This window comes from Salmo trutta, chromosome 29 (genome assembly GCF_901001165.1).
Source record: "Salmo trutta chromosome 29, fSalTru1.1, whole genome shotgun sequence".
NCBI lineage: Eukaryota > Metazoa > Chordata > Actinopteri > Salmoniformes > Salmonidae > Salmo > Salmo trutta.
Genome location: NC_042985.1, coordinates 23,568,518 through 23,594,857, shown reverse-complemented (window position 1 = coordinate 23,594,857; position 26,340 = coordinate 23,568,518). Strand labels below are relative to the sequence as shown.

Genomic DNA, 26,340 nt, shown 5'->3' with positions numbered 1-26,340 from the left:
TACATTCACTATTGTTCAAAGGAAGAAGGTATCATGCCTCATATTGCACTTTAATTAAACAACTGAGTATTGAATATTTTATTTTAATATTTTATTTAAAGATTGAAAAGTTAATTTCTTTAAGTGTTCTTTAAGTAATCAATGGAAAGTAAAGTAATATTTGTCTCCCTTTTTTTTATAGCTGATCCGAAAAATGATCCGATCCGTGACTCAAAACCGTGATCCAATCCGAACCGTGACTCAAAACCGTGATCCAATCCGAACCGTGACTCAAAACCGTGATCCAATCCGAACCGTGACTCAAAACCGTGATCCAATCCGAACCGTGACTCAAAACCGTGATCCAATCCGAACCGTGACTCAAAACCGTGATCCAATCCGAACCGTGACTCAAAACCGTGATCCAATCCGAACCGTGACTCAGAACCGTGATCCAATCCGAACCGTGACTCAAAACCGTGATCCAATCCGATCCGTGACTCAGAACCGTGATCCAATCCGAACCGTGACTCAAAACCGTGATCCAATCCAAACCGTGACTCAAAACCGTGATCCAATCCGAACCGTGACTCAAAACCGTGATCCAATCCGAACCGTGACTCAAAACCGTGATCCAATCCGATCCGTGACTCAGAACCGTGATCCAATCCGAACCGTGACTCAAAACCGTGATCCAATCCGAACCGTGACTCAAAACCGTGATCCAATCCGAACCGTGACTCAGAACCGTGATCCAATCCGAACCGTGACTCAAAACCGTGATCCAATCCGATCCGTGACTCAGAACCGTGATCCAATCCGAACCGTGACTCAAAACCGTGATCCAATCCGAACCGTGACTCAAAACCGTGATCCAATCCGAACCGTGACTCAAAACCGTGATCCAATCCGATCCGTGACTCAAAACCGTGATCCAATCCGAACCGTGACTCAGAACCGTGATCCAATCCGAACCGTGACTCAAAACCGTGATCCAATCCGAACCGTGACTCAAAACCGTGATCCAATCCGAACCGTGAGTTTTGTGATCCGTTGCAGCACTACCTCTCACCCTGCCCGAGTCTCATATATATCTAAGCCAGGGAGGCACTAATCAACCCTCCTAACACACACTGAGAGGCAACACACATGCACACACACCAAGAATAATACACACACACAAACACACAGGGATGCAAAAACAAAGCAGCACAAAAAGGAAACATCTCCATACACACTCACACAGATCATCACACTGAGGCATATACACACTCACACAGATCATCACACACTGAGGCATATACACACTCACACAGATCATCACACACTGAGGCATATACACACTCACACAGACCGTCCAGGGTAAATGAAGTACTGATGCTCTACAGGGGCTCCAGAGATAATACTGCTGCCTCTGAATATCAATACCTGCATCTCTCACTCTCCCTCTCCCCTCACACATTCTCTCTCTCTCTCTCTCTCTCTCTCTCTCTCTACCTCCCTCTCCCTTCACCCTCTCTCTACCTCCCTCTCCCTTCACCCTCTCTCTCTCTCTCTCTCTCTCTCTCTCTCTCTCTCTCTCCTCTCTCTCTCTCTCTCTCTCTCTCTCTCTCTCTCTCTCCTCTCTCTCTCTCTCCTCTCTCTCTCTCTCTCTCTCTCTCTCTCTCTCTCTCTCTCTCTCTCTCTCTCTCTCTCTCTCTCTCTCTCTCTCTCTCTCTCTCTCTCTCTCTCTCTCTCTCTCTCTCTCTCTCTCTCTCTCTCTCTCTCTCTCTCTCTCGTCTCTCTCTCTCTCTCTCTCTCTCTCTCTCTCTCTCGCTCTATCCCTCTCCCTTCACCCTCTCACTCTCTCTATCCCTCTCCCCCCACTCTCTCTCTCTCACTCGCTCTATCCCTCTCCCTTCACCCTCTCACTCTCTCTATCCCTCTACCCTCACTCTCTCTCGCTCTATCCCTCTCCCTTCACCCTCTCTATCCCTCTACCCTCATTCTCTCTCGCTCTATCCCTCTCCCTTCACCCTCTCACTCTCTCTATCCCTCTCCCCCACTCTCTCTCTCTCTCTATCCCTCTCCCTCTCACTCTCTCTATTCCTCTACCTCTCTCTCTCTCTCTCAATTCAATTTAAGGGGCTTTATTGTCATGGGAAACATATGTTTACATTGCCAAAGCAAGTGAAATAGATAATAAACAAAAGTGAAATAAACAATCAATAGTGAACAGTAAACATTACACTCACAAAAGTTCCAAAAGAAAAAAGACAATTCAAATGTCATATTATGTATATATACAGTGTTGTAGCAATGTGCAAATAGTTAAAGTACAAAAGGGAAAATAAATAAATATGGGTTGTATTTACAATGGTGTTTGTTCTTCGCTGGTTGACCTTTTCTTGTAGCAACAGGTCACATATCTTGCTGCTATGATGTCACACTGTGGTATTTCACCCAGTAGATATGGGAGTTTATCAAAATCAGGTTTGTTTGTTATTTCTTTGTGGGTCTGTGTAATCTGAGGGAAATATGTGTCTCTAATATGGTCATACATTTGGCAGGAGGTTAGGAAGTGCAGCTCAGATTCCACCTCATTGTGTGGGCAGTGTGCACATAGCCTGTCTTCTCTTGAGAGCCAGGTCTGCCTACGGCGGCCTTTCTCAATAGCAAGGTTATTCTCACTGACAAAGCCTTCCTTAAGTTTGGGTCAGTCACAGTGGTCAGGTACTCTGCCACTGTGTACTCTCTGTTTAGGGCCAAATAGCCTTCCCTGTGGCTCAGTTGGTAGAGCATGGTGTTTGCAACGCCAGCATGGTGTGTGCAACGCCAGGGTTGTGGGTTCAATTCCCACGGGGGGCCAGTACAATTATTTTTTTTTTAATCAAATGTATGCATTCTCTATTGTAAGTCACTCTGGATAAGAGTGTCTGCTAAAATGTAAATGTAAATAGCATTTTAGTTTGCTCTGTTTTTTTGTTCATTCTTTCTAATGTGTCAAGTAATTATCTTTTTGTTTTCTCATGATTTGGATGAGTCTAATTGTGTTGCTGTCCTGGGGCTCTGTGGGGTCTATTTGTGTTTGTCTCTCTCTCTCTATCACTCTCTCAGCAGCTCATCCCAGACTCTGTGTGAGTGTGTCTGGTTTTAACCCTGCATGGTCTCCAGGCCCCAAGTCCCAGTAACCCTGCCTCTAACCCTCTTCTAACCCTGCCTCTAACCCAGGCTCCTGCTAGTGTCTGAGTGGTTCTAGCCCTGTCTCTCTCTCTCTGTGTGGTCTCTAACCATGTCTCTAGCCCTCATTTCTGCAGGCTTACGCAAGCTGGGGGCCTGAGGTCAGTTCACAGCACAGCACGGGCTAGGAACTAATTGAATAGACAGCACTAAGAGAGAATACGGGGAGGGCAGGGAAGAGGAGTGGGGAGGGCAGGGAAGGGAAGTGGCGGACGTGGGAGTGTTAGGGACGTTCAAATCTTACTAAAATGTTGGCTTGGGTGAGTCTCCCCCATCCCTCCCTCCCTCGATGGTGATTAGGGATAAAAACAGAGGGCTGGACAGAGCTTCCTTTGTCTGCAATACTGAGGGATGTTTTTTGAGAGAGACAGAGAGAGACAGAGAGAGAGAGAGAGTGTGTGCTTGACCCTGCCCATTGTTTGTCTCTGTGACAGCAGGGTTTCGCTGGAGCGGCATAGGGTAAACTGGGGAAACGCTCTGATGGTAGCCCCCCTCTGTCTCACCCCTCTCACCCCCGCCCACCTCTCACCCACTAGACTACCCCTCGTCCCCCTCCTTCAGCTGGGTGGCCTCGAGCTGTCCGAGGCACCAGAAACCCCCCAACACAACCTTCTCTCTCCCAGCATGACCCTGCACACACACACACACACACACACACACACACACACACACCACAGAGTGCATCTCAAGAGCTAGCTGGAACCACTTCACCCCAAAGATAAACAGGGTGAGTGTGACTCTGTGAAGGAGAACATGTATGTGTGTGTCAGTGTGTGTGTCAGTGTGTGTGTCAGTGTGTGTGTCAGTGTGTGTCAGTGTGTGTGTGAGCAGAAGGTCTGTGCCTCTCTCTGCCTATCACTATCCCCTTCTCTCTCTCTCTGCTCACTCCTCTCTCTTTCCTCTAAGGCAAAGAAGGTGATGACAGGGTTGTGATAGGATGACATCACTGCTCCCTCCCCTCCCACCCATAGGGGCTCTGGCTAACCCTCTGGCTAATGCTCTATGCTTGAGGTGAAGGGGCACATGGGCGGGGTGGGAGGGGGCAAGATCATAGGGCCGAGATGGCAGGGGGACAATGGGCTAGGACGCTCCCACACAGAGGGATGAGCTGACCCCCTATCTCTGAACCCCATCGCCCCTCACTCTCTCTCCATCCTCCTCTCCTCACTTCCTGTCTCCAGGGAGACATTCAACATCTGTAGAGTGTTGTGAGAGTGTTGAGGAGTGTTGCGAAGTGTTGAGGACTGTTGAGAAGTGTTAAGGAGTGTTGAGGAGTGTTGCGGCGTGTTGAGGCGTGTTGAGGAGTGTTGAGGAGTGTTGAGGAGTGTTGAGGAGTGATGAGGAGTGTTGAGAAGGGCTGAGAAGTGCTGAGGAGTGCTGCATAGGGAGTGTTGCGGAGTGCTGAGGAGTGTTGAGAAGTGTTGAGGAGTGCTGAGGAGTGTTGAGAAGTGCTGAGGAGTGTTGAGGAGTGTTGCGGCATGTTGAGAAGTGTTGAGGAGTGTTGAGGAGTGCTGAGGAGTGCTGAGGAGTGTTGCAGAGGGAGTGTTGAGGAGTGCTGAGAAGTGTTGAGAAGTGTTGAGGAGTGATGAGTGCTGAGGAGTGTTGAAGAGTGTTTTAGGAGTGATGAGAAGTGTTGAGGAGTGTTGAGGAGTGTTGAGGAGTGATGAGGAGTGATGAGGAGTGTCACATAGGGAGTGTTGAGGAGTGTTGAGGAGTGTTGAGGAGTGTTGAGGAGTGATGAGTGCTGAGGAGTGTCACATGAGGAGTGTTGCAGAGTGTTGCGGAGTGTTGAGGAGTGTTGAGGAGTGTTCAGGAGTGTCGCATAGGGAGTGTTGAGGAGTGTTGAGGAGAGATTAGGAGCGTTGAGGAGTGTTGAGGAGAGATTAGGAGTGTTGAGGAGTGTTGAGGAGTGATGAGGATTGTTGAGGAGTGTTGAGGAGTGATGAGGAGTGTTGCAGAGTGTTGAGGAGTGTTGAGAAGTGTTCAGGAGTGTCGCATAGGGAGTGTTGAGTAGTGTTGAGAAGTGTTCAGGAGTGTCGCATAGGGAGTGTTGAGTAGTGTTGAGAAGTGTTCAGGAGTGTCGCATAGGGAGTGTTGAGAAGTGTTGAGAAGTGTTCAGGAGTGTCGCATAGGGAGTGTTGAGTAGTGTTGAGGAGAGTTGAGGAGCGTTGAGGAGTGTTGAGGAGTGATGAGGAGTGTTGAGGAGTGTTGAGGAGTGATGAGGAGTGTTGAGGAGTGTTGAGGAGTGTTGAGGAGTGTTGAGGAGTGTTGAGGAGTGATGAGGAGTGATGAGGAGTGATGAGGAGTGATGAGGAGTGATGAGGAGTGATGAGGAGTGTTGCATAGGGAGTGTTGAGGAGCGTTTTAAGTGTGTTGGGGCGTATTGAGGAGTGCTGTGCTGCTCCTCTGCCCTCCACCATTAGCCTCAGAGCTGTGATAAAAGGGCTTAGAGGGAAGCCTTAATCCATAATCCACTCCTTATCAAAGCTAGCAGCTACACACACACATACACTGGGTCAGTCAGTGCAAGAGGGAAGGGGGGCAGATGGGCAGGGGACACACTTGACTGCTGAGTCCCTGAGGGGTTGGAGGGGTGGGAGGTAAGTCTTGGACTGGGGGTTAGAACAAGGCTTGGACTGGGCTGGGACTGGGGGTTAGAACAAGGCTTGGACTGGGCTGGGACTGGGGGTTAGAACAAGGCTTGGACTGGGCTGGGACTGGGGGTAGAGAACAAGGCTTGGACTGGGCTGGGACTGGGGGTTAGAACAAGGCTTGGACTGGGCTGGGACTGGGGGTAGAGAACAAGGCTTGGACTGGGCTGGGACTGGGGGTAGAGAACAAGGCTTGGACTGGGCTGGGACTGGGGGTAGAGAACAAGGCTTGGACTGGGCTGGGACTGGGGGTTAGAACAAGGCTTGGACTGGGCTGGGACTGGGGGTTAGAACAAGGCTTGGACTGGGCTGGGACTGGGGGTTAGAACAAGGCTTGGACTGGGCTGGGACTGGGGATTAGAACAAGGCTTGGACTGGGCTGGGACTGGGGGTTAGAATGAGGCTTGGAATAGGCTGGGACTGGGGGTTAGAACAAGGCTTGGACTGGGCTGGGACTGGGGGTTAGAATGAGGCTGGAGCTGTGGTTATAAAGCTAGGGCTGAGGATAGGTCTGGGACTGGGGGTTAGAATGAGGCTGGAGCTGTGGTTATAAAGCTAGGGATGAGGATAGGTCTGGGACTGGGGGTTAGAATGAGGCTGGAGCTGTGGTTATAAAGCTAGGGATGAGGATAGGTCTGGGACTGGGGGTTAGAATGAGGCTGGAGCTGTGGTTATAAAGCTAGGGATGAGGATAGGTCTGGGACTGGGGGGTTAGAATGAGTCTGGAGCTGTGGTTATAAAGCTAGGGATGAGGATAGGTCTGGGACTGGGGGTTAGAATGAGGCTGGAGCTGTGGTTATAAAGCTAGGGATGAGGATAGGTCTGGGACTGGGGGTTAGAATGAGGCTGGAGCTGTGGTTATAAAGCTAGGGATGAGGATAGGTCTGGGACTGGGGGTTAGAATGAGGCTGGAGCTGTGGTTATAAAGCTAGGGCTGAGGATAGGTCTGGGACTGGGGGTTAGAATGAGGCTGGAGCTGTGGTTATAAAGCTAGGGATGAGGATAGGTCTGGGACTGGGGGTTAGAATGAGGCTGGAGCTGTGGTTATAAAGCTAGGGATGAGGATAGGTCTGGGACTGGGGGTTAGAATGAGGCTGGAGCTGTGGTTATAAAGCTAGGGATGAGGATAGGTCTTGGACTGGGGCTTGAGGGGGCACAGATGTTGGCTGCCGTTAAGACTGTCACCTCGGTGGCCTGGTGGCAGCTGGCATTGTTTAACACACAGAGAAAGGAGGGTGAGGAGAAGGGGGAGGAGGGGGAGGAGAAGGGGAAGAGGCCTTCGCAGAGCCACCAGCTATGTCACATGTACATATGTCAGATACATTCTGCCACGCCATGGGTTACAGGCCAGCCTGGAAATCCGCTAATCCCTCGAGAGCCTGTGTGTGTGTGTGTGTGTGTGTGTGTGTGTGTGTGTGTGCAGGCAGCCTCTTTGTACTAGATCTCTTACCAGGGACAGAGAGGTTGAAACATTGCTTTGACTGGGCTGAAATGGATGGATGAAAATATAGAGTGGTTGAAAACACAAAAGATGCAACAGGCAACAAGATGTGAAATGAGAAAGACAACAGAGAGAGGAGGGGAGAAAGACAGAGCAAGTACATACAGTGTGTTTGTCTGTCTCTGTGTGTCTTTGTCTGTCTCTGTGTGTGTCTAGTCTCACCTGGCGTGCCTCGCTCCTCCAGAGGCCGTTGCTGGTCTTGGTGGGGGCGATGGTGACGACGGGCGGGGTGCTTGGCACACTGTGGCCCCCAGGTGGCACCAGGACAGGCCCTGGGCCCAGAGGGCCTCTCTTGGGTGTGCTCACCGGAGAACTGTGATTGGTGGCTGGGGACGAGACCGGAGACGACTCACTACTTATGGACGAGCCAGCTATGGAGAGAGAAGAGAGGACATTATTACAGTAGCCTTGTTACTATACAGCCTTGTTACATGACATGTTACTAGACAGAGCTGAACCACACAGTAACATTACTACTATACAGCCTTGTTACATGACATGTTACTAGACAGAGCTGAACCACACAGTAACATTACTACTATACAGCCTTGTTACATGACATGTTACTAGACAGAGCTGGACCACACAGTAACATTATTACTATACAGCCTTGTTACATGACATGTTACTAGACAGAGCTGGACCACACAGTAACATTACTACTATACAGCCTTGTTACATGACATGTTACTAGACAGAGCTGAACCACACAGTAACATTACTACTATACAGCCTTGTTACATGACATGTTACTAGACAGAGCTGAACCACACAGTAACATTATTACTATACAGCCTTGTTACATGACATGTTACTAGACAGAGCTGAACCACACAGTAACATTACTACTATACAGCCTTGTTACATGACATGTTACTAGACAGAGCTGAACCACACAGTAACATTACTACTATACAGCCTTGTTACATGACATGTTACTAGACAGAGCTGAACCACACAGTAACATTATTACTATACAGCCTTGTTACATGACATGTTACTAGACAGAGCTGAACCACCACAGTAACATTACTACTATACAGCCTTGTTACATGACATGTTACTAGACAGAGCTGAACCACACAGTAACATTACTACTATACAGCCTTGTTACATGACATGTTACTAGACAGAGCTGAACCACACAGTAACATTACTACTATACAGCCTTGTTACATGACATGTTACTAGACAGAGCTGGACCACACAGTAACATTACTACTATACAGCCTTGTTACATGACATGTTACTAGACAGAGCTGAACCACACAGTAACATTACTACTATACAGCCTTGTTACATGACATGTTACTAGACAGAGCTGAACCACACAGTAACATTATTACTATACAGCCTTGTTACATGACATGTTACTAGACAGAGCTGAACCACACAGTAACATTACTACTATACAGCCTTGTTACATGACATGTTACTAGACAGAGCTGAACCACACAGTAACATTATTACTATACAGCCTTGTTACATGACATGTTACTAGACAGAGCTGAACCACACAGTAACATTACTACTATACAGCCTTGTTACATGACATGTTACTAGACAGAGCTGAACCACACAGTAACATTACTACTATACAGCCTTGTTACATGACATGTTACTAGACAGAGCTGAACCACACAGTAACATTATTACTATACAGCCTTGTTACATGACATGTTACTAGACAGAGCTGAACCACACAGTAACATTATTACTATACAGCCTTGTTACATGACATGTTACTAGACAGAGCTGAACCACACAGTAACATTATTACTTTACAGCCTTGTTACATGACATGTTACTAGACAGAGCTGAACCACACAGTAACATTACTACTATACAGCCTTGTTACATGACATGTTACTAGACAGAGCTGAACCACACAGTAACATTACTACTATACAGCCTTGTTACATGACATGTTACTAGACAGAGCTGAACCACACAGTAACATTATTACTATACAGCCTTGTTACATGACATGTTACTAGACAGAGCTGAACCACACAGTAACATTATTACTATACAGCCTTGTTACATGACATGTTACTAGACAGAGCTGGACCACACAGTAACATTACTACTATACAGCCTTGTTACATGACATGTTACTAGACAGAGCTGAACCACACAGTAACATTACTACTATACAGCCTTGTTACATGACATGTTACTAGACAGAGCTGGGCCACACAGTAACATTACTACTATACAGCCTTGTTACATGACATGTTACTAGACAGAGCTGGACCACACAGTAACATTATTACTATACAGCCTTGTTACATGACATGTTACTAGACAGAGCTGGACCACACAGTAACATTATTACTATACAGCCTTGTTACATGACATGTTACTAGACAGAGCTGAACCACACAGTAACATTATTACTATACAGCCTTGTTACATGACATGTTACTAGACAGAGCTGGACCACACAGTAACATTACTACTATACAGCCTTGTTACATGACATGTTACTAGACAGAGCTGAACCACACAGTAACATTACTACTATACAGCCTTGTTACATGACATGTTACTAGACAGAGCTGAACCACACAGTAACATTACTACTATACAGCCTTGTTACATGACATGTTACTAGACAGAGCTGAACCACACAGTGACATTATTACTATACAGCCTTGTTACATGACATGTTACTAGACAGAGCTGAACCACACAGTAACATTATTACTATACAGCCTTGTTACATGACATGTTACTAGACAGAGCTGAACCACACAGTAACATTACTACTATACAGCCTTGTTACATGACATGTTACTAGACAGAGCTGAACCACACAGTAACATTACTACTATACAGCCTTGTTACATGACATGTTACTAGACAGAGCTGAACCACACAGTAACATTACTACTATACAGCCTTGTTACATGACATGTTACTAGACAGAGCTGAACCACACAGTAACATTACTACTATACAGCCTTGTTACATGACATGTTACTAGACAGAGCTGAACCACACAGTAACATTACTACTATACAGCCTTGTTACATGACATGTTACTAGACAGAGCTGAACCACACAGTAACATTATTACTATACAGCCTTGTTACATGACATGTTACTAGACAGAGCTGAACCACACAGTAACATTACTACTATACAGCCTTGTTACATGACATGTTACTAGACAGAGCTGAACCACACAGTAACATTATTACTATACAGCCTTGTTACATGACATGTTACTAGACAGAGCTGAACCACACAGTAACATTACTACTATACAGCCTTGTTACATGACATGTTACTAGACAGAGCTGAACCACACAGTAACATTACTACTATACAGCCTTGTTACATGACATGTTACTAGACAGAGCTGAACCACACAGTAACATTATTACTATACAGCCTTGTTACATGACATGTTACTAGACAAAGCTGAACCACACAGTAACATTATTACTATACAGCCTTGTTACATGACATGTTACTAGACAGAGCTGAACCACACAGTAACATTATTACTATACAGCCTTGTTACATGACATGTTACTAGACAGAGCTGAACCACACAGTAACATTACTACTATACAGCCTTGTTACATGACATGTTACTAGACAGAGCTGAACCACACAGTAACATTATTACTATACAGCCTTGTTACATGACATGTTACTAGACAGAGCTGAACCACACAGTAACATTACTACTATACAGCCTTGTTACATGACATGTTACTAGACAGAGCTGAACCACACAGTAACATTATTACTATACAGCCTTGTTACATGACATGTTACTAGACAGAGCTGAACCACACAGTAACATTACTACTATACAGCCTTGTTACATGACATGTTACTAGACAGAGCTGAACCACACAGTAACATTACTACTATACAGCCTTGTTACATGACATGTTACTAGACAGAGCTGGACCACACAGTAACATTACTACTATACAGCCTTGTTACATGACATGTTACTAGACAGAGCTGAACCACACAGTAACATTACTACTATACAGCCTTGTTACATGACATGTTACTAGACAGAGCTGGACCACACAGTAACATTACTACTATACAGCCTTGTTACATGACATGTTACTAGACAGAGCTGAACCACACAGTAACATTACTACTATACAGCCTTGTTACATGACATGTTACTAGACAGAGCTGGACCACACAGTAACATTATTACTATACAGCCTTGTTACATGACATGTTACTAGACAGAGCTGAACCACACAGTAACATTACTACTATACAGCCTTGTTACATGACATGTTACTAGACAGAGCTGAACCACACAGTAACATTATTACTATACAGCCTTGTTACATGACATGTTACTAGACAGAGCTGAACCACACAGTAACATTACTACTATACAGCCTTGTTACATGACATGTTACTAGACAGAGCTGGGCCACACAGTAACATTACTACTATACAGCCTTGTTACATGACATGTTACTAGACAGAGCTGAACCACACAGTAACATTATTACTATACAGCCTTGTTACATGACATGTTACTAGACAGAGCTGAACCACACAGTAACATTATTACTATACAGCCTTGTTACATGACATGTTACTAGACAGAGCTGGGCATTGTTTAATGCGTTTCACAGGAAGAACATTCCAAGCATTTCAACGTAGGTAAGCAAGCGGGGGTTACAGGTGCCCTAAAGGGACAAAACTAGAATATCCATACACAACATATTCCTCCCCCTTTACTTTTGATGACTCATAAGGAAAAAGTAAATATTCACTTTTTTGCCTATTGTTTTCTTTTTAATATAAGTTCTCTTAATGTAAATAAATGAACTTTTCAGAGTAACCTTTTCTAAACTAGGGATAGAGGGTAGACTGCCTCAGTCCCCTGACTTAACCCTGGGGTGTATTCTGCCCCAATGTCTGATCTAAATAGTCAACCTGTCAGGGGGTCGTCTTTCTCTTGCAGGGTAATGACGACGTACAGGTGAGTCTACAGTCACATTGTCTCTGAGTCTGAGTGGTGATGGTGTATGCCCAGACTGGGGTGCAACAGTATCCTGAGTAGGAACTCTGGCTGGTTCAGGTGAGTCTGGAGCACTTTCCACATTTGTAGGTTGATGCAGTGGATGTTCAGGTGATAGCTCGTAGTCATGGTAGGTCTCCAGTAGCTGATCTTGGTTTGTCACTTGACATGAATCATCTCTGAGGTTGGTTCCTGGCAACAGTTGATCCACGTGTCTCCTGCAGATTATGTTCTCCGGTGTGTGAACTGTGTAGGACACAGGCCCTGTTTGTGCAACCACTGTGGCTGGTATCCACTTTGGACCTTTGCAGTAGTTCCGAGCAAGAACTCTCTCTCCAGCTATGAAGCGTCTTTTGGGTTGCTCCATCTCTCCACCTATGCTCTAGCTGTTGTGTCTGTACAACCTGTTAAGTCTTTGGAGGTCTCAGGAGGTCGAGTCGTGTGCGAAGCTGTCTTTTCATCATGGCTGACGCGGGTGAAACTTTAGTAGTAGCGTGGGGAGTGTTTCTGTAGGTTAACAGGAAGGTGTTTAGGCGCCTATTGAGGGAGCCGTTCCCTTGTGATGATTTTAAAGCTTGCTTCATCGTTTGGACAAACCGTTCAGCGAGGCCGTTCGTTGCAGGGTGATACAGCGCTGACTTGATGTGCTGAATTCCATTTGCTTCCATGAATGACCGGAACTCTTCCAATCTCTCTAGTGTAGCGTTCAGGTTTCTCAGGTGCTCCTGCTCGTCTTTGCCGGTGATGAGTAGATCATCGAGGTAACATTGGACCCCAGTGAGCCCGCTCAGTATCTGGTCCATAGCTCTCTGAAACAAGCCCGAAGCTGAGGTGATTCCAAAAGGAAGCCTCCGGTACCTTTACAGTCCTTTGTGAGTCACAATGGTCAACAGTTCTTGTGACTCTTGGTCCACATGCATCTCTAGATAGACTTATGTCAGGCCTATCTTAATGAATTGTTGTCCTCCAGCTAAACCAGAAAAGAGGTCGTCAATGAGGGGTAGTGGATATTTTTCAGCAGTCAAGACTGGGTTAATGGTGACTGAAATCACCACAGAGTCTGAGTGATCCATATTTTTTATGACTGGAACAACGGGTGTAGCCCATTCACTAACATTCACTGGATCCAATACTCCACTCTCCACTAGTCTGTTTAGCTCAATTTCAACTTTTGGTTTTATGGAGTATGGGACAGGTCTAGCTTTGAAGCATTTTGGCTTGCTGTCGGGTTTCACAGTTAAGGTCTCCTTTGAACACATCCGCGTGTTTCCTCAATATCCCTTGTAGGTTTGTGTCCTCTTTTGCAACCATGTGAATTTCCTGCCAGTTTAGTTTGATCTTTTCCAGCCATGTGCGTCCTAGCAATGCTGGATGGTCGCCTTTCACAATGTAGAGTGGTAGCTTTACTTTCTGTTTGTTGAGCTCCACTGTAACAATCACGCTTCCTCTCACTGGAACAATCTCACCGGTGTATGTTTTCAGCTTCATCTTTGTGGGCTGTAGTGTGAGGTGATGTAGTTTCTCCTTGTATACAGTCTCAGACAGCAAAGATATGGCTGCTCCAGTGTCCACTTGTATCCGTACTGCGTTTCCATCCAGTAGCGGTGTCACCCAGTAGCCGTATCCATTGTCTGAAATTAACATAACATGCAAAGATTCTTCCCCTTCAGACAGGGTATCACTTTGTTCATCCTCTGTGTGCTCCATTTTATGCACTTTCTTTTTGTACTTCCTGAAGTCATTTTCCTTTGTTCAGTACTTTTGTTTGATTGTCTATTTTTGTTTTTACATGCACGTTCGATGTGACCCTTTTTTCCACAACTTCTGCAGTCTAAGTCTTTGCACCAAAACTCCTCTGCTTGGTGACCTGGTTTCCCACAGCGATAGCATGGCTTGCCACCTCCTGCCTTGTTTTTTAACCACGTAGACACCTTATGCACTTTGGTCGATGCACTTAGCTGTTGCGCGTCTTTATTTGCCATTTCCATTGACGTACTCACTTCTATTGCTCTCTGCAATGTTAAGTTACTCTCAGTCAAAAGGCGTTTCTGAATTGCCTCGCTGCGCATGCCACACACTAACCTATCACGTATAGGGTCACTCATTGATCGGCCAAATTCACAGTGTTCAGATAACTGTTTCAATACAGCAACAAACTGTGCGATTGATTCCCCCTCCTCTTGATTTCTCTTATGAAACCTGAATCTCTCTGCGATTATCAGTGGTTTGGGAGAATAATGTCCTTTTAAGGTAGCCACAATTTCATCATATGATTTATCACCAGGTTTTTCAGGCGTCACTAGGCTGCGCAGTAGATTGAACGTTTTTCCTCCCATAACAGTCAAAAATGTTGGCACAACGAATTCTGCTTTAATTCCATTTGCCAACACAAAGTACTCAAAACGTTCTGTGTAAGAACTCCATTGTTCCACATATTCATCAAATGTTCCTATATTTCCAACCAATGCAGACATTTTCGGTTTATTTTTCTTTCTCACACTTTTCAGACGGTCCCTTACTCCCAGACCCTTTTTTCTTCTTTTAACTCAAGCTGACTTCACTTTCTCCCACAGCGAAACTCTTCCTATCCCTCAAGGCTCTCGTTTCTGTGACATCAAAAGCTAGCTAGCATCACTCGACTTGCTAGCTCCACGTTTTGTTTGCGTCTTTCTACAGTGGAAAAAAAATAACGGATTTAACTGACTTTCTGCCGAAGATAATGAGCACATATGTGAGAACGTTTCTTCCTCGTCGCCAGTTTTGTTGTATAGCACACTGATTTACTTATACAACTAATATAAGGACAGGACATGAGACGGGAGTAGAAATCAACGTGGGCATTGTTTAACGCGTTTCACAGGAAGAACATTCCAAGTATTTCAACGTAGGCAAAGCAAGAGGGGGTTATAGGTGTCCTAAAGGGACAAAACCAGAATATCAATACAGAACAAAAAGGAACATAAAATTCGACATAACAATTAGGATCTGGCTAAAAATACTTGAATCAGTTATAGAACCCATTGCCCTTTATGGTTGTGAAGTCTGGGGTCCGCTCACCAACTAATAATAGACAAAATGTGACAAACACCAAATTGAGACTCTGCATGCAGAATTCTGCAAAAAATATCCTCTGTGTACAACGTAAAACACCAAATAATGCACGCAGAGCAGAATTAGGCCGATACCCACTAATTATCAAAATTCAGAATAGAGCCATTAAATTCTACAACCACCTAAAAGGAAGCGATTCCCAAACCTTCCATAACAAAGCAATCACCTACAGAGAGATGAGTCCCCTATGCAAGCTGGTCCTGGGGCTCTGTTCACAAACACACCCCACAGAGCCCCATGGCAGCAACACAATTAGACTCAACCAAATCATGAGAAAACAAAAATATAATTACGTTACACATTGGAAAGAATTTACAATAAAACAGAGCAAACTAAAATGCTATTTGGCCCTAAACAGAGAGTACACAGTGGCAGAGTACCTGACCACTGTGACTGACCCAAACTTAAGGAAAGGTTTGACTATGTACAGACTCAGTGAGCATAGCCTTGCTATTGAGAAAGGCCGCCGTAGGCAGACCTGGCTCTCAACAGAAGACAGGCTATGTGCACACTACCCACACAATGAGGTGGAATCTGAGCTGCACTTCCTAACCTCCTGCCAAATGTATGACCATATTAGAGACACATATTTCCCTCAAATTACACAGACCCAAAGACTTTGAAAACAAATCCAGTTTCTATTAGGTGAAATACCAGTGCGCTATCACAGCAGCAAGATTTGTGACCTGTTGCAAAGAGCAACCAGTGAAGAACAAACACCATTATAAATACAACCCATATTTATGTTTATTTTTTTCCCCTTTTGTACTTTAACTATTTGCACATCGCTACAACACTGTATATATACATAATATGACATTTGAAATGTCTTTATTCTTTTGGAACTTTTGTGAGTGTAATGTTTACTGTTGATTTTTGATTGTTTATTTCACTTTTGTTTATTATCTATTTCACTTGCTTTGGCAATGTAAACATGTTTCCCATGACAATAAAGCCCCTTAAATGAAAATTGAGAGAGATAAATAGAGAGGGAGAGATATAGAGATAGTGAAAGAGAGGGTTGAGAGAGAGAAAGCGAGTGAGATAAATAGAGAAAGAGAGAGAAATATACAGAGAGAGAGAGATATAAAGAGAGAGAAAGAGAGAGAGAAGTAGAGAGAGAAAGAGAGAGAGAAGTAAGAAGGAGAAGTAGAAGTGAGAGAGAGAGGGGAGAGAGAAAAGGGAGAGCGGGAGAGGAGAAGTAGAGAGAGAAGTAGAGAGAGCGAAGTAAGGAGATAGAGAAGAGAGTAGAGAGAAAGAGAGAGAGAGAGAGAGAAGAGAGAGAGAGAAGAGAGAGAGAGAGAGAGAGAGAAGTAGAGAGAGAGAGAGAGAGAAGTAGAGAGAGAAAGAGAGAGAGAAGTAGAGAGAGAAAGAGAGAGAGAAATAGAGAGAGAGAGAGAGAGAGAAGTAGAGAGAGAAAGAGAGAGAGAGAAAGGGAGAGAGAGCGGATGTGTGTATATGTTTTGAAGTGTTTGTGCACACGTGTATGTAGTAGTGAGTGGTGTATGTGGTAGTGTGAGTGGTGTATGTAGTAGTGTGAGTGGTGTATGTAGTAGTGTGAGTGGTGTATGTAGTAGTGTGAGTGGTGTATGTAGTAGTGAGTGGTGTATGTAGTAGTGTGAGTGGTGTATGCAGTAGTGTGAGTGGTGTATGCAGTAGTGTGAGTGGTGTATGCAGTAGTGTGAGATGTGTATGCAGTAGTGTGAGTGTTGTATGCAGTAGTGTGAGTGGTGTATGCAGTAGTGTGAGTGGTGTATGCAGTAGTGTGAGTGGTTGTAGCAGTAGTGTGATGTGGTGTATGTAGTAGTGTGAGTGGTGTATGTAGTAGTGTGAGTGGTGTATGCAGTAGTGTGAGTGGTGTATGTAGTAGTGTGAGTGGTGTATGTAGTAGTGTGAGTGGTGTATGTAGTAGTGTGAGTGGTGTATGCAGTAGTGTGAGTGGTGTATGCAGTAGTGTGAGTGGTGTATGTAGTAGTGTGAGTGGTGTATGTAGTAGTGTGAGTGGTGTATGCAGTAGTGTGAGTGGTGTATGTAGTAGTGTGAGTGGTGTATGTAGTAGTGTGAGTGGTGTATGTAGTAGTGTGAGTGGTGTATGTAGTAGTGTGAGTGGTGTATGTAGTAGTGTGAGTGGTGTATGCAGTAGTGTGAGTGGTGTATGTAGTAGTGTGAGTGGTGTATGTAGTAGTGTGAGTGGTGAATGGTGTATGCAGTAGTGTGAGTGGTGTATGCAGTAGTGTGAGTGGTGTATGCAGTAGTGTGAGTGGTGTATGTAGTAGTGTGAGTGGTGTATGCAGTAGTGTGAGTGGTGTATGCAGTAGTGTGAGTGGTGTATGTAGTAGTGTGAGATGTGTATGCAGTAGTGTGAGTGGTGTATGCAGTAGTGTGAGTGGTGTATGTAGTAGTGTGAGTGGTGAGTGGTGTATGCAGTAGTGTGAGTGGTGTATGTAGTAGTGTGAGTGGTGTATGTAGTAGTGTGAGTGGTGTATGTAGTAGTGTGAGTGGTGTATGTAGTAGTGTGAGTGGTGTATGCAGTAGTGTGAGTGGTGTATGCAGTAGTGTGAGTGGTGTATGTAGTAGTGTGAGTGGTGTATGCAGTAGTGTGAGTGGTGTATGTAGTAGTGTGAGTGGTGTATGTAGTAGTGTGAGTGGTGTATGCAGTAGTGTGAGTGGTGTATGTAGTAGTGTGAGTGGTGTATGTAGTAGTGTGAGTGGTGAATGGTGTATGCAGTAGTGTGAGTGGTGAATGGTGTATGCAGTAGTGTGAGTGGTGTATGCAGTAGTGTGAGTGGTGTATGTAGTAGTGTGAGTGGTGTATGCAGTAGTGTGAGTGGTGTATGCAGTAGTGTGAGTGGTGTATGCAGTAGTGTGAGATGTGTATGCAGTAGTGTGAGTGGTGTATGCAGTAGTGTGAGTGGTGTATGTAGTAGTGTGAGTGGTGAGTGGTGTATGCAGTAGTGTGAGTGGTGTATGCAGTAGTGTGAGTGGTGTATGTAGTAGTGTGAGTGGTGTATGCAGTAGTGTGAGTGGTGTATGTAGTAGTGTGAGTGGTGTATGCAGTAGTGTGAGTGGTGTATGTAGTAGTGTGAGTGGTGTATGTAGTAGTGTGAGTGGTGTATGTAGTAGTGTGAGTGGTGTATGCAGTAGTGTGAGTGGTGTATGTAGTAGTGTGAGTGGTGTATGCAGTGGTGTGAGTGGTGTATGTAGTAGTGTGAGTGGTGTATGTAGTAGTGTGAGTGGTGTATGTAGTGTAGGTGTATGCAGTAGTGGAGTGGTGTATGCAGTAGTGTGAGTGGTGTATGTAGTAGTGTGAGTGGTGTATGCCGTAGTGTGAGTGGTGTATGTAGTAGTGTGAGTGGTTGTAGGTAGTAGTGTGAGTGGTGTATGCAGTAGTGTGAGTGGTGTATGTAGTAGTGTGAGTGGTGTATGTAGTAGTGTGAGTGGTGAATGGTGTATGCAGTAGTGTGAGTGGTGAATGGTGTATGCAGTAGTGTGAGTGGTGTATGCAGTAGTGTGAGTGGTGTATGTAGTAGTGTGAGTGGTGTATGCAGTAGTGTGAGTGGTGTATGCAGTAGTGTGAGTGGTGTATGCAGTAGTGTGAGATGTGTATGCAGTAGTGTGAGTGGTGTATGCAGTAGTGTGAGTGGTGTATGTAGTAGTGTGAGTGGTGAGTGGTGTTGCAGTAGTGGAGTCGGTATGCAGTAGTGTGAGTGGTGTGGTGTAGTGGTGTATGTAGTAGTGTGAGTGGTGTATGCAGTAGTGTGAGTGGTGTATGTAGTAGTGTGAGTGGTGTATGTAGTAGTGTGAGTGGTGTATGTAGTAGTGTGAGTGGTGTATGCAGTAGTGTGAGTGGTGTATGTAGTAGTGTGAGTGGTGTATGCAGTGGTGTGAGTGGTGTATGTAGTAGTGTGAGTGGTGTATGTAGTAGTGAGTGGTGTATGTAGTAGTGTGAGTGGTGTATGCAGTAGTGTGAGTGGTGTATGCAGTAGTGTGAGTGGTGTATGCAGTAGTGTGAGTGGTGTATGTAGTAGTGTGAGTGGTGTATGCAGTAGTGTGAGTGGTGTATGCAGTAGTGTGAGTGGTGTATGCAGTAGTGTGAGTGGTGTATGCAGTAGTGTGAGTGGTGTATGCAGTAGTGTGAGTGGTGTATGTAGTAGTGTGAGTGGTGTATGTAACACAGCAGCAGTAGCTTTAAACCTCAGGCCAGGTTCAGTTCTCTATCCTCTCCAATCTATCCACCTGACCCCACAGAGACAGCCTGAGGAGAGTGTGATAGGTCAGCATGTCTGGACGTGTGTGTGATATGTCTGGATTATCAAACACTCCTTATCATTCTAGCATTGTGACCAAGCTTAGTTACCCTAGCAACAGACATCACACTACAATAGGGTTTGATGGTTAGGTATGGTGGTGGTCTGGATATGACCTGGGTAGAAAGAATTAAGACACATACATGTTTATAAATCTAATCAATTACTAATGAGACAAATATTGTAATTCCTTTTTAAAATGTGAATGAGGAAAAGCTTTGAAGGGCAATGGGTGTAATATGTGTAGACTACACAGCAGGTCTCTGTGGCTAGATAATACTAGAGAGAGAGAATGATAGAGAACAATAGAGAGGGAGAGAGACAGAGACAGAGAGACAGTTAAATGTATATATAAATATATATATAGAGAGAGAGAATGATAGAGAGGGAAAGAGAGAGACAGATATATATATAGAGAGAATGATAGAGAACAATAGAGAGGGAGAGAGAGAGAGACAGAGATATACATATATATAGAGAGAGAATGATAGAGAACAATAGAGAGTGAGAGAGACAGAGACAGAGAGACAGTTATATTTATATATAAACATATATAGAGAGAATGATAGAGAACAATAGAGGGAGAGAGAGAGACAGAGAGACAAATATATATATATTTATATATATAGAGAGAGACAGAGAGAGACAGATATATATATATATAGAGAGAGAGAGAGAATGACAGAGAACAATAGAGAGAGAGGCAGAGACAGAGAGACAGATATATATACACTGCTCAAAAAAATAAAGGGAACACTTAAACAACACAATGTAACTCCAAGTCAATCACACTTCTGTGAAATCAAACTGTCCACTTAGGAAGCAACACTGATTGACAATAAATTTCACATGCTGTTGTGCAAATGGAATAGACAACAGGTGGAAATTATAGGCAATTAGCAAGACACCCCCAATAAAGGAGTGGTTCTGCAGGTGGGGACCACAGACCACTTCTCAGTTCCTATGCTTCCTGGCTGATGTGTTGGTCACTTTTGAATGCTGGCAGTGCTTTCACTCTAGTGGTAGCATGAGACGGAGTCTACAACCCACACAAGTGGCTCAGGTAGTGCAGCTCATCCAGGATGGCACATCAATGCGAGCTGTGGCAAGAAGGTTGGCTGTGTCTGTCAGCGTAGTGTCCAGAGCATGGAGGCGCTACCAGGAGACAGGCCAGTACATCAGGAGACGTGGAGGAGGCCGTAGGAGGGCAACAACCCAGCAGCAGGACCGCTACCTCCGCCTTTGTGCAAGGAGGAGCACTGCCAGAGCCCTGTAAAATGACCTCCAGCAGGCCACAAATGTGCATGTGTCTGCTCAAACGGTCAGAAACAGACTCCATGAGGGTGGTATGAGGGCCCGACATCCACAGGTGGGGGTTGTGCTCTACCTCGAATACTATAAAAAGCTACATCGGTGTCTCCCACCCTCGTAGTTCAATTGACCCTTTCTCTCTCAGCTCATTCACTGTCAAACCACTAACTCCTCTTTCTGATCACAGCCAAATAACGTTGCTACTCAAAAGAACAGACATGGAAACAACCACACATTCACAGCCCAGTAATCTGTACAACATCAGAAATTCATACAGATGGGCCCAAAACAGCACAGAAGAATACCAGAAAGCAACCTGGAACCAAAATATCCAAACACTCTTAGATAACTTTCTGGATACCACATTCACTCACAGTAAAGAAGGCATCAATCTAGCAGGAAAAAACATCAACTATATATATTTCTAAGTGACCCCAAACTTTTGAACAGTAGCGTATGTATGTATGTATGTATGTATGTATGCATGTATGTATGTATGTATGTATGTATGTATGTATGTATGTATGTATGTATGTATGTATGTATACAGTTGAAGTCATAAGTTTACATACCCAAATACATTTAAACTCAGTTTTTCACAATCCCTGACATTTAATCCTAGTAACAATTGCCTGTCTTAAGTCAGTTAGGATCACCACTTTATTTTAAGTATCTGAAATGTCAGAATAATAGTAGAGAGAACTATTTATTTCAGTTTTTATTTTTTTCATCACATTCCCAGTGGGTCAGAAGTTTACATACACTCAATTTGTATTTGGTAGCATTGCCTTTAAATTGTTTAACTTGGGTCAAACGTTTCGGGTAGCCTTCCACAAGCTTCCCACAATTCCTCCTGACAGAGCTGGTGTAACTGAGTCAGGTTTGTAGGCCTCCTTGCTCGCACACGCTTTTCAGTTCTGTCCACAAATGTTCTATAGGATTGAGGTCAGGGCTTTGTGATGGCCACTCCAATACCTTGACTTTGTTGTCCTCAAGCCATTTTGCCACAACTTTGGAAGTATGCTTGGGGTCATTGTCCATTTAAGAAGACCCATTTGCGACCAAGCTTTAACTTTCTGACTGATGTCTTGAGATGTTGCTTCAATATATCCACATCATTTTCCTCCCTCATGATGCCATCTATTTTGTGAAGTGCACCAGTCCCTCCTGCAGCAAAGCACTCCCACAACATGATGCTGCCACCCCCTTGCTTCACAGTTGGGATGGTGTTCTTCGGCTTGCTAGCCTCCCCTTTTAACTCCAAACATAACGATGGTCATTATGGCCAAACAGTTCTACTTTTGTTTCATCAGACCAGAGGACATTTCTCCAAAAAGTATGATCTTTGTCCCCATGTGCAGTTGCAAACCGTAGTCTGGCTTTTTTTATGGTGGTTTTGGAGCAGTGGCTTCTTCCTTGCTGAGCGCCCTTTCAGGTTATGTCAATATAGGACTCGTTTTACTGTGGATATAGATATTTTTGTACCTGTTTCCTCTAGCATCTTCACAAGGTCCTTTGCTGTTGTTCAGGAATTGATTTGCACTTTTCGCACCAAAGTACGTTTATCTCTAGGAGACAGAACGTGTCTCCTTCCTGAGCGGTATGACGGCTGCGTGGTCCCATGGTGTTTATACTTGTGTACTATTGTTTGTACAGATGAATGTGGAACATTCAGGTGTTTGGAAATTGCTCCCAAGGATGAACCAGACTTGTGGAGGTCTAAAAAATTTTCTGAGGTCTTGGCTGATTTCTTTTGATTTTCCCATGATGTCAAGTAAAGAGGCACTGAGTTTGTCAATTAGCCTATCAGAATTCATCATTTTCTGGAATTTTCCAAGCTGTTTAAAGGCACAGTCAACTTAATGTAAACTTCTCACCCACTGGAATAGTGATACCGTGAACAATTGTTGGAAAAATTACTTGTGTCATGCACAAAGTAGATGTCCTAACTGACTTGCCAAAACTATAGTTTGTTAACAAGAAATTTGTGGAGTGGTTGAAAAATGAGTTTTAATAACTCCAACATAAGTGTATGTAAACTTCCAACTTCAACTGTATATATGAGAGAGAGAGAGGTGATGAGGTGAGAGAGGAGGAAGCGTATCTTGTCTGCACAACAGCAATTAGTGGCCTAATCCTCCCCCCTCACCTCAGAAAGCCATTACTCTCCCCTGGAAGACCAGGACAATCAATACCAGAGCACTCAGGCTGGCCAGCAGAGTGACACTTAATACAGCTCCACTATCACACCTCATATACTCACAGAAAGAGAGAGTGAAAGAGACTACCACCACGGGGGAGTGGAAGAGGGAAGGAGAGAGAGAGAGAGAGAGAGAGAGAGAAAAGAGAAATAAGAATCGTTACAAGAGAGTGAATGAGAGAGAGATAAAAAGAGATAGAGCAGAAATGAATAATGATCACAGTCATCCAGACCTGCCAGAGCTTCAAGCAACAGACCTCTACTCCCCTGGTACCACTCCATCTCTCTCTCCTCCACCATCCCTTCCTCCCCCTCATTGTTCTCACTCCCGTTCCCTGTGTGTGTGTGTGTGTGTGTGTGTGTGTGGAGCTGTATGTACAGTGGGGGAGGCAGGACACACTGCATCATTGAGTGAAAGCTGGAGGATTTGCAGGTGAGGAGGAGGAGGAGGGGTTGGTGTTCCCTCATCTGATTCTCCTCTTCATTGTCCTCCTCTACAAGCCAACATCTTAACCTCTGTATACCTCCACCGACACAGACCCCATCCCTCCTTCCCTCCCTCCTTCACTGGAAACCACCCACACACCACCAGCTCCAGCCTGTTCTGTTTTTCACTCCCTCTCCTCCATCTCTCTTTCCCTCCCTCTTTCCACACATCACTCCCTCCCCTCTCTGTTCTTCAAACGGACTGCCTCCCAAGCAGAGATCTCTCAGGGAAGCCATCCATTTTTCATAAACACATTTTCAACAGTTAAGACAGTTAACGAGAAAGGGAAGTAGCCCTGAACACTTAACAGCCTGAGATGTGTGTGTGTGTGTGTGTGTGTGTGTGTGTGTGTGTGTGTGTGTGTGTGTGTGTGTGTGTGTGTGCTTAATCTTAGATTTCCAGCATCTACTAAAGTCTAAACTACCCTCTCTCCCTCGTTCTAGTAAACAACCCCCCTCCAGTCTTTTCCTGTCACTCCCCCTTCCTCACTCCTCTTGTGGTGACAGTGCTAGTTGACAGGAAGTCAGTCCATCACTGAGCAGATGGGACAGAAATGATATGCAGGCCATCTGAGTGGCCCTAAACTAGTGTCATGCTGCCATATGCAGATCCAGCCTTCGTCTATTCACTGACGTGTCGCCACACATGCTCACACTGAGGCTGAGAGGAGAGAAGGGAGTGTCCTGGTTTCAAACACAGCCCTGGGCATTATGGATGTATCTCCATAGTCTGAACATGCTTCCTTTCCCCTTTCTCCTGTCCTCCCCTTCTTCTGTATTGATCTAATCACAAAGGATAGGTGAAAGCAAAATGGTGGAAGCTTTCACCAGTCCAGTTCTTTCAGATCAGTCAGACATTAAAAGAAAGGGGGTGAGGAGATGAAGCCAGTCCCCTCTTGGTACTGTTAGGACATACAGGAAGAACAACATGCTAGTCCTCTGCCCTCTAATGGTGGATAAGAGACTGCAGGCCAAGCTGTGGCTCCACGCTCTGCTCCTACACTACAGAGAGACAAGCGCGCGAGAGAGAGAGAGTGCTCTGTGTCTGTCCCTGCTTCTGTGTGTATGTACAGTGCATTCAGAAAGTATTCAGAGCCCTTGAATTTTCCAAATGTTTTATGTTTCCGCCTTATTCTGAAATGGATTAAATAAAAAATGTTTCCTCATCAATCTACACACAATACCCCATAATGACAAAGCAAAAACAGGTTTTAAGAAATGTATTACCAGAAATACCTTATTTACATAAGTATTCAGACCCTTTGCTATGAGACTCGAAATTGAGCTCAGGTGCATCCTGTTTCCATTGATCATCCTTGAGATGTTTCAACAACATGATTGGAGTCCACATGTGGTAAACTCAATTGATTGGACATGATTTGGAAAGGCACACACCTGTCTATAAGGTCCCACAGTTGACAGTGCATGTCAGAGAAAAACCAAGCTATGAGGTCGAAGGAATTGTCCGTAGAGCTCCAAGACAGGATGAAAATAGTGGTGCAGCGATTCTCCCCATCCAACCTGACAGAGCTTGAGAGGATCTGAAGAGAAGAATGGGAGAAACTCCGCAAATTCAGGTGTGCCAAGCTTGTAGCGTCATACCCAAGAGTACTTGAGGCTGTAATCGCTGACAACGGTGCTTAAACAAAGTACTGAGTAAAGGGTCTGAATACTTATGTAAATATGATAATTCAGTTTTTTTTATAGCAATTTGTAAAAATGTCAAAAAAATACTGTTTTTGCTCTGTCATTAATTGGATAGTGTGTGCGTAGATTGATGGGGGGGGGATTTTTTTGTATTCCATTTTAGAATAAGGCTGCAACATAACAAAATGTGGAAAAAGTCAAGGGGTCTGAATACTTTCCAAATGCAGTGTATGTGTGTGTGTGGTGTGCGTGGGTGTGATTGAGTGTATGTCTGTGTGGGCAAACATGTGTGTGTGATTAATGTGTAGCTCCTCTCTCCACTGCTGCGCCACTACCAGTCCCTCTCTCCCAGACTACCTCCACGCAGCCCAAGCTGACCCTAACTGAGAGAGAGGTACACACAGACACATACACGGGCGCACGCAGAATCACACTAACACACATGCTTATACACACGCACATAAACACGCACACACAAAGCTCCACACAGCCCCAGGTTAAGTTCTCTCTGTCCCAGCACCATATCCTTCCACCTCTAATCCCATCAAAGAAACATAATATACTTGTTCAACTGCTGCTTTTATCCAAGGGGACTTGCCTTAACACAAACGTTCAGGGAAACTGATCCATGCGAGAATTGAACCCACAACCTTGATCTTGCCAGCTCTACACTCCAACCGACTGTGCCATTCAAGCCCCAAATCTCATGTTCCCTCCCTGGCCCTATCCAAAGCCCCAATCTCCCTCTCTCCTCCACAGCCCCAAACACACATCCAGACACAGCCCTACCAGCTAGCAACAAGCTGTTCTTCGCCTCCTCCCCTTCCCTCCTTCCTCCCTCTCTCCTCCACAGCCCCAAACACAGCCCTACCAGCTAGCAACAAGCTGTTGTTCACCTCCTCCCC

At 44.8% G+C, this 26,340-nt stretch overlaps 1 protein-coding gene across 1 annotated transcript in view; it reads right to left on the bottom strand.

Moving 5' to 3' along the window:
- The window catches only part of LOC115167158 (genetic suppressor element 1-like), a 50,331-nt gene that overhangs the window by 17,361 nt on the left and 6,630 nt on the right, over positions 1-26,340 (bottom strand). Inside the window, exon 2 of the mRNA XM_029721307.1 lies at positions 7,513-7,721. Within this exon, the coding sequence (XP_029577167.1) occupies positions 7,513-7,721 (209 nt within the window). The remainder of the gene's footprint in view (positions 1-7,512; positions 7,722-26,340) is intronic.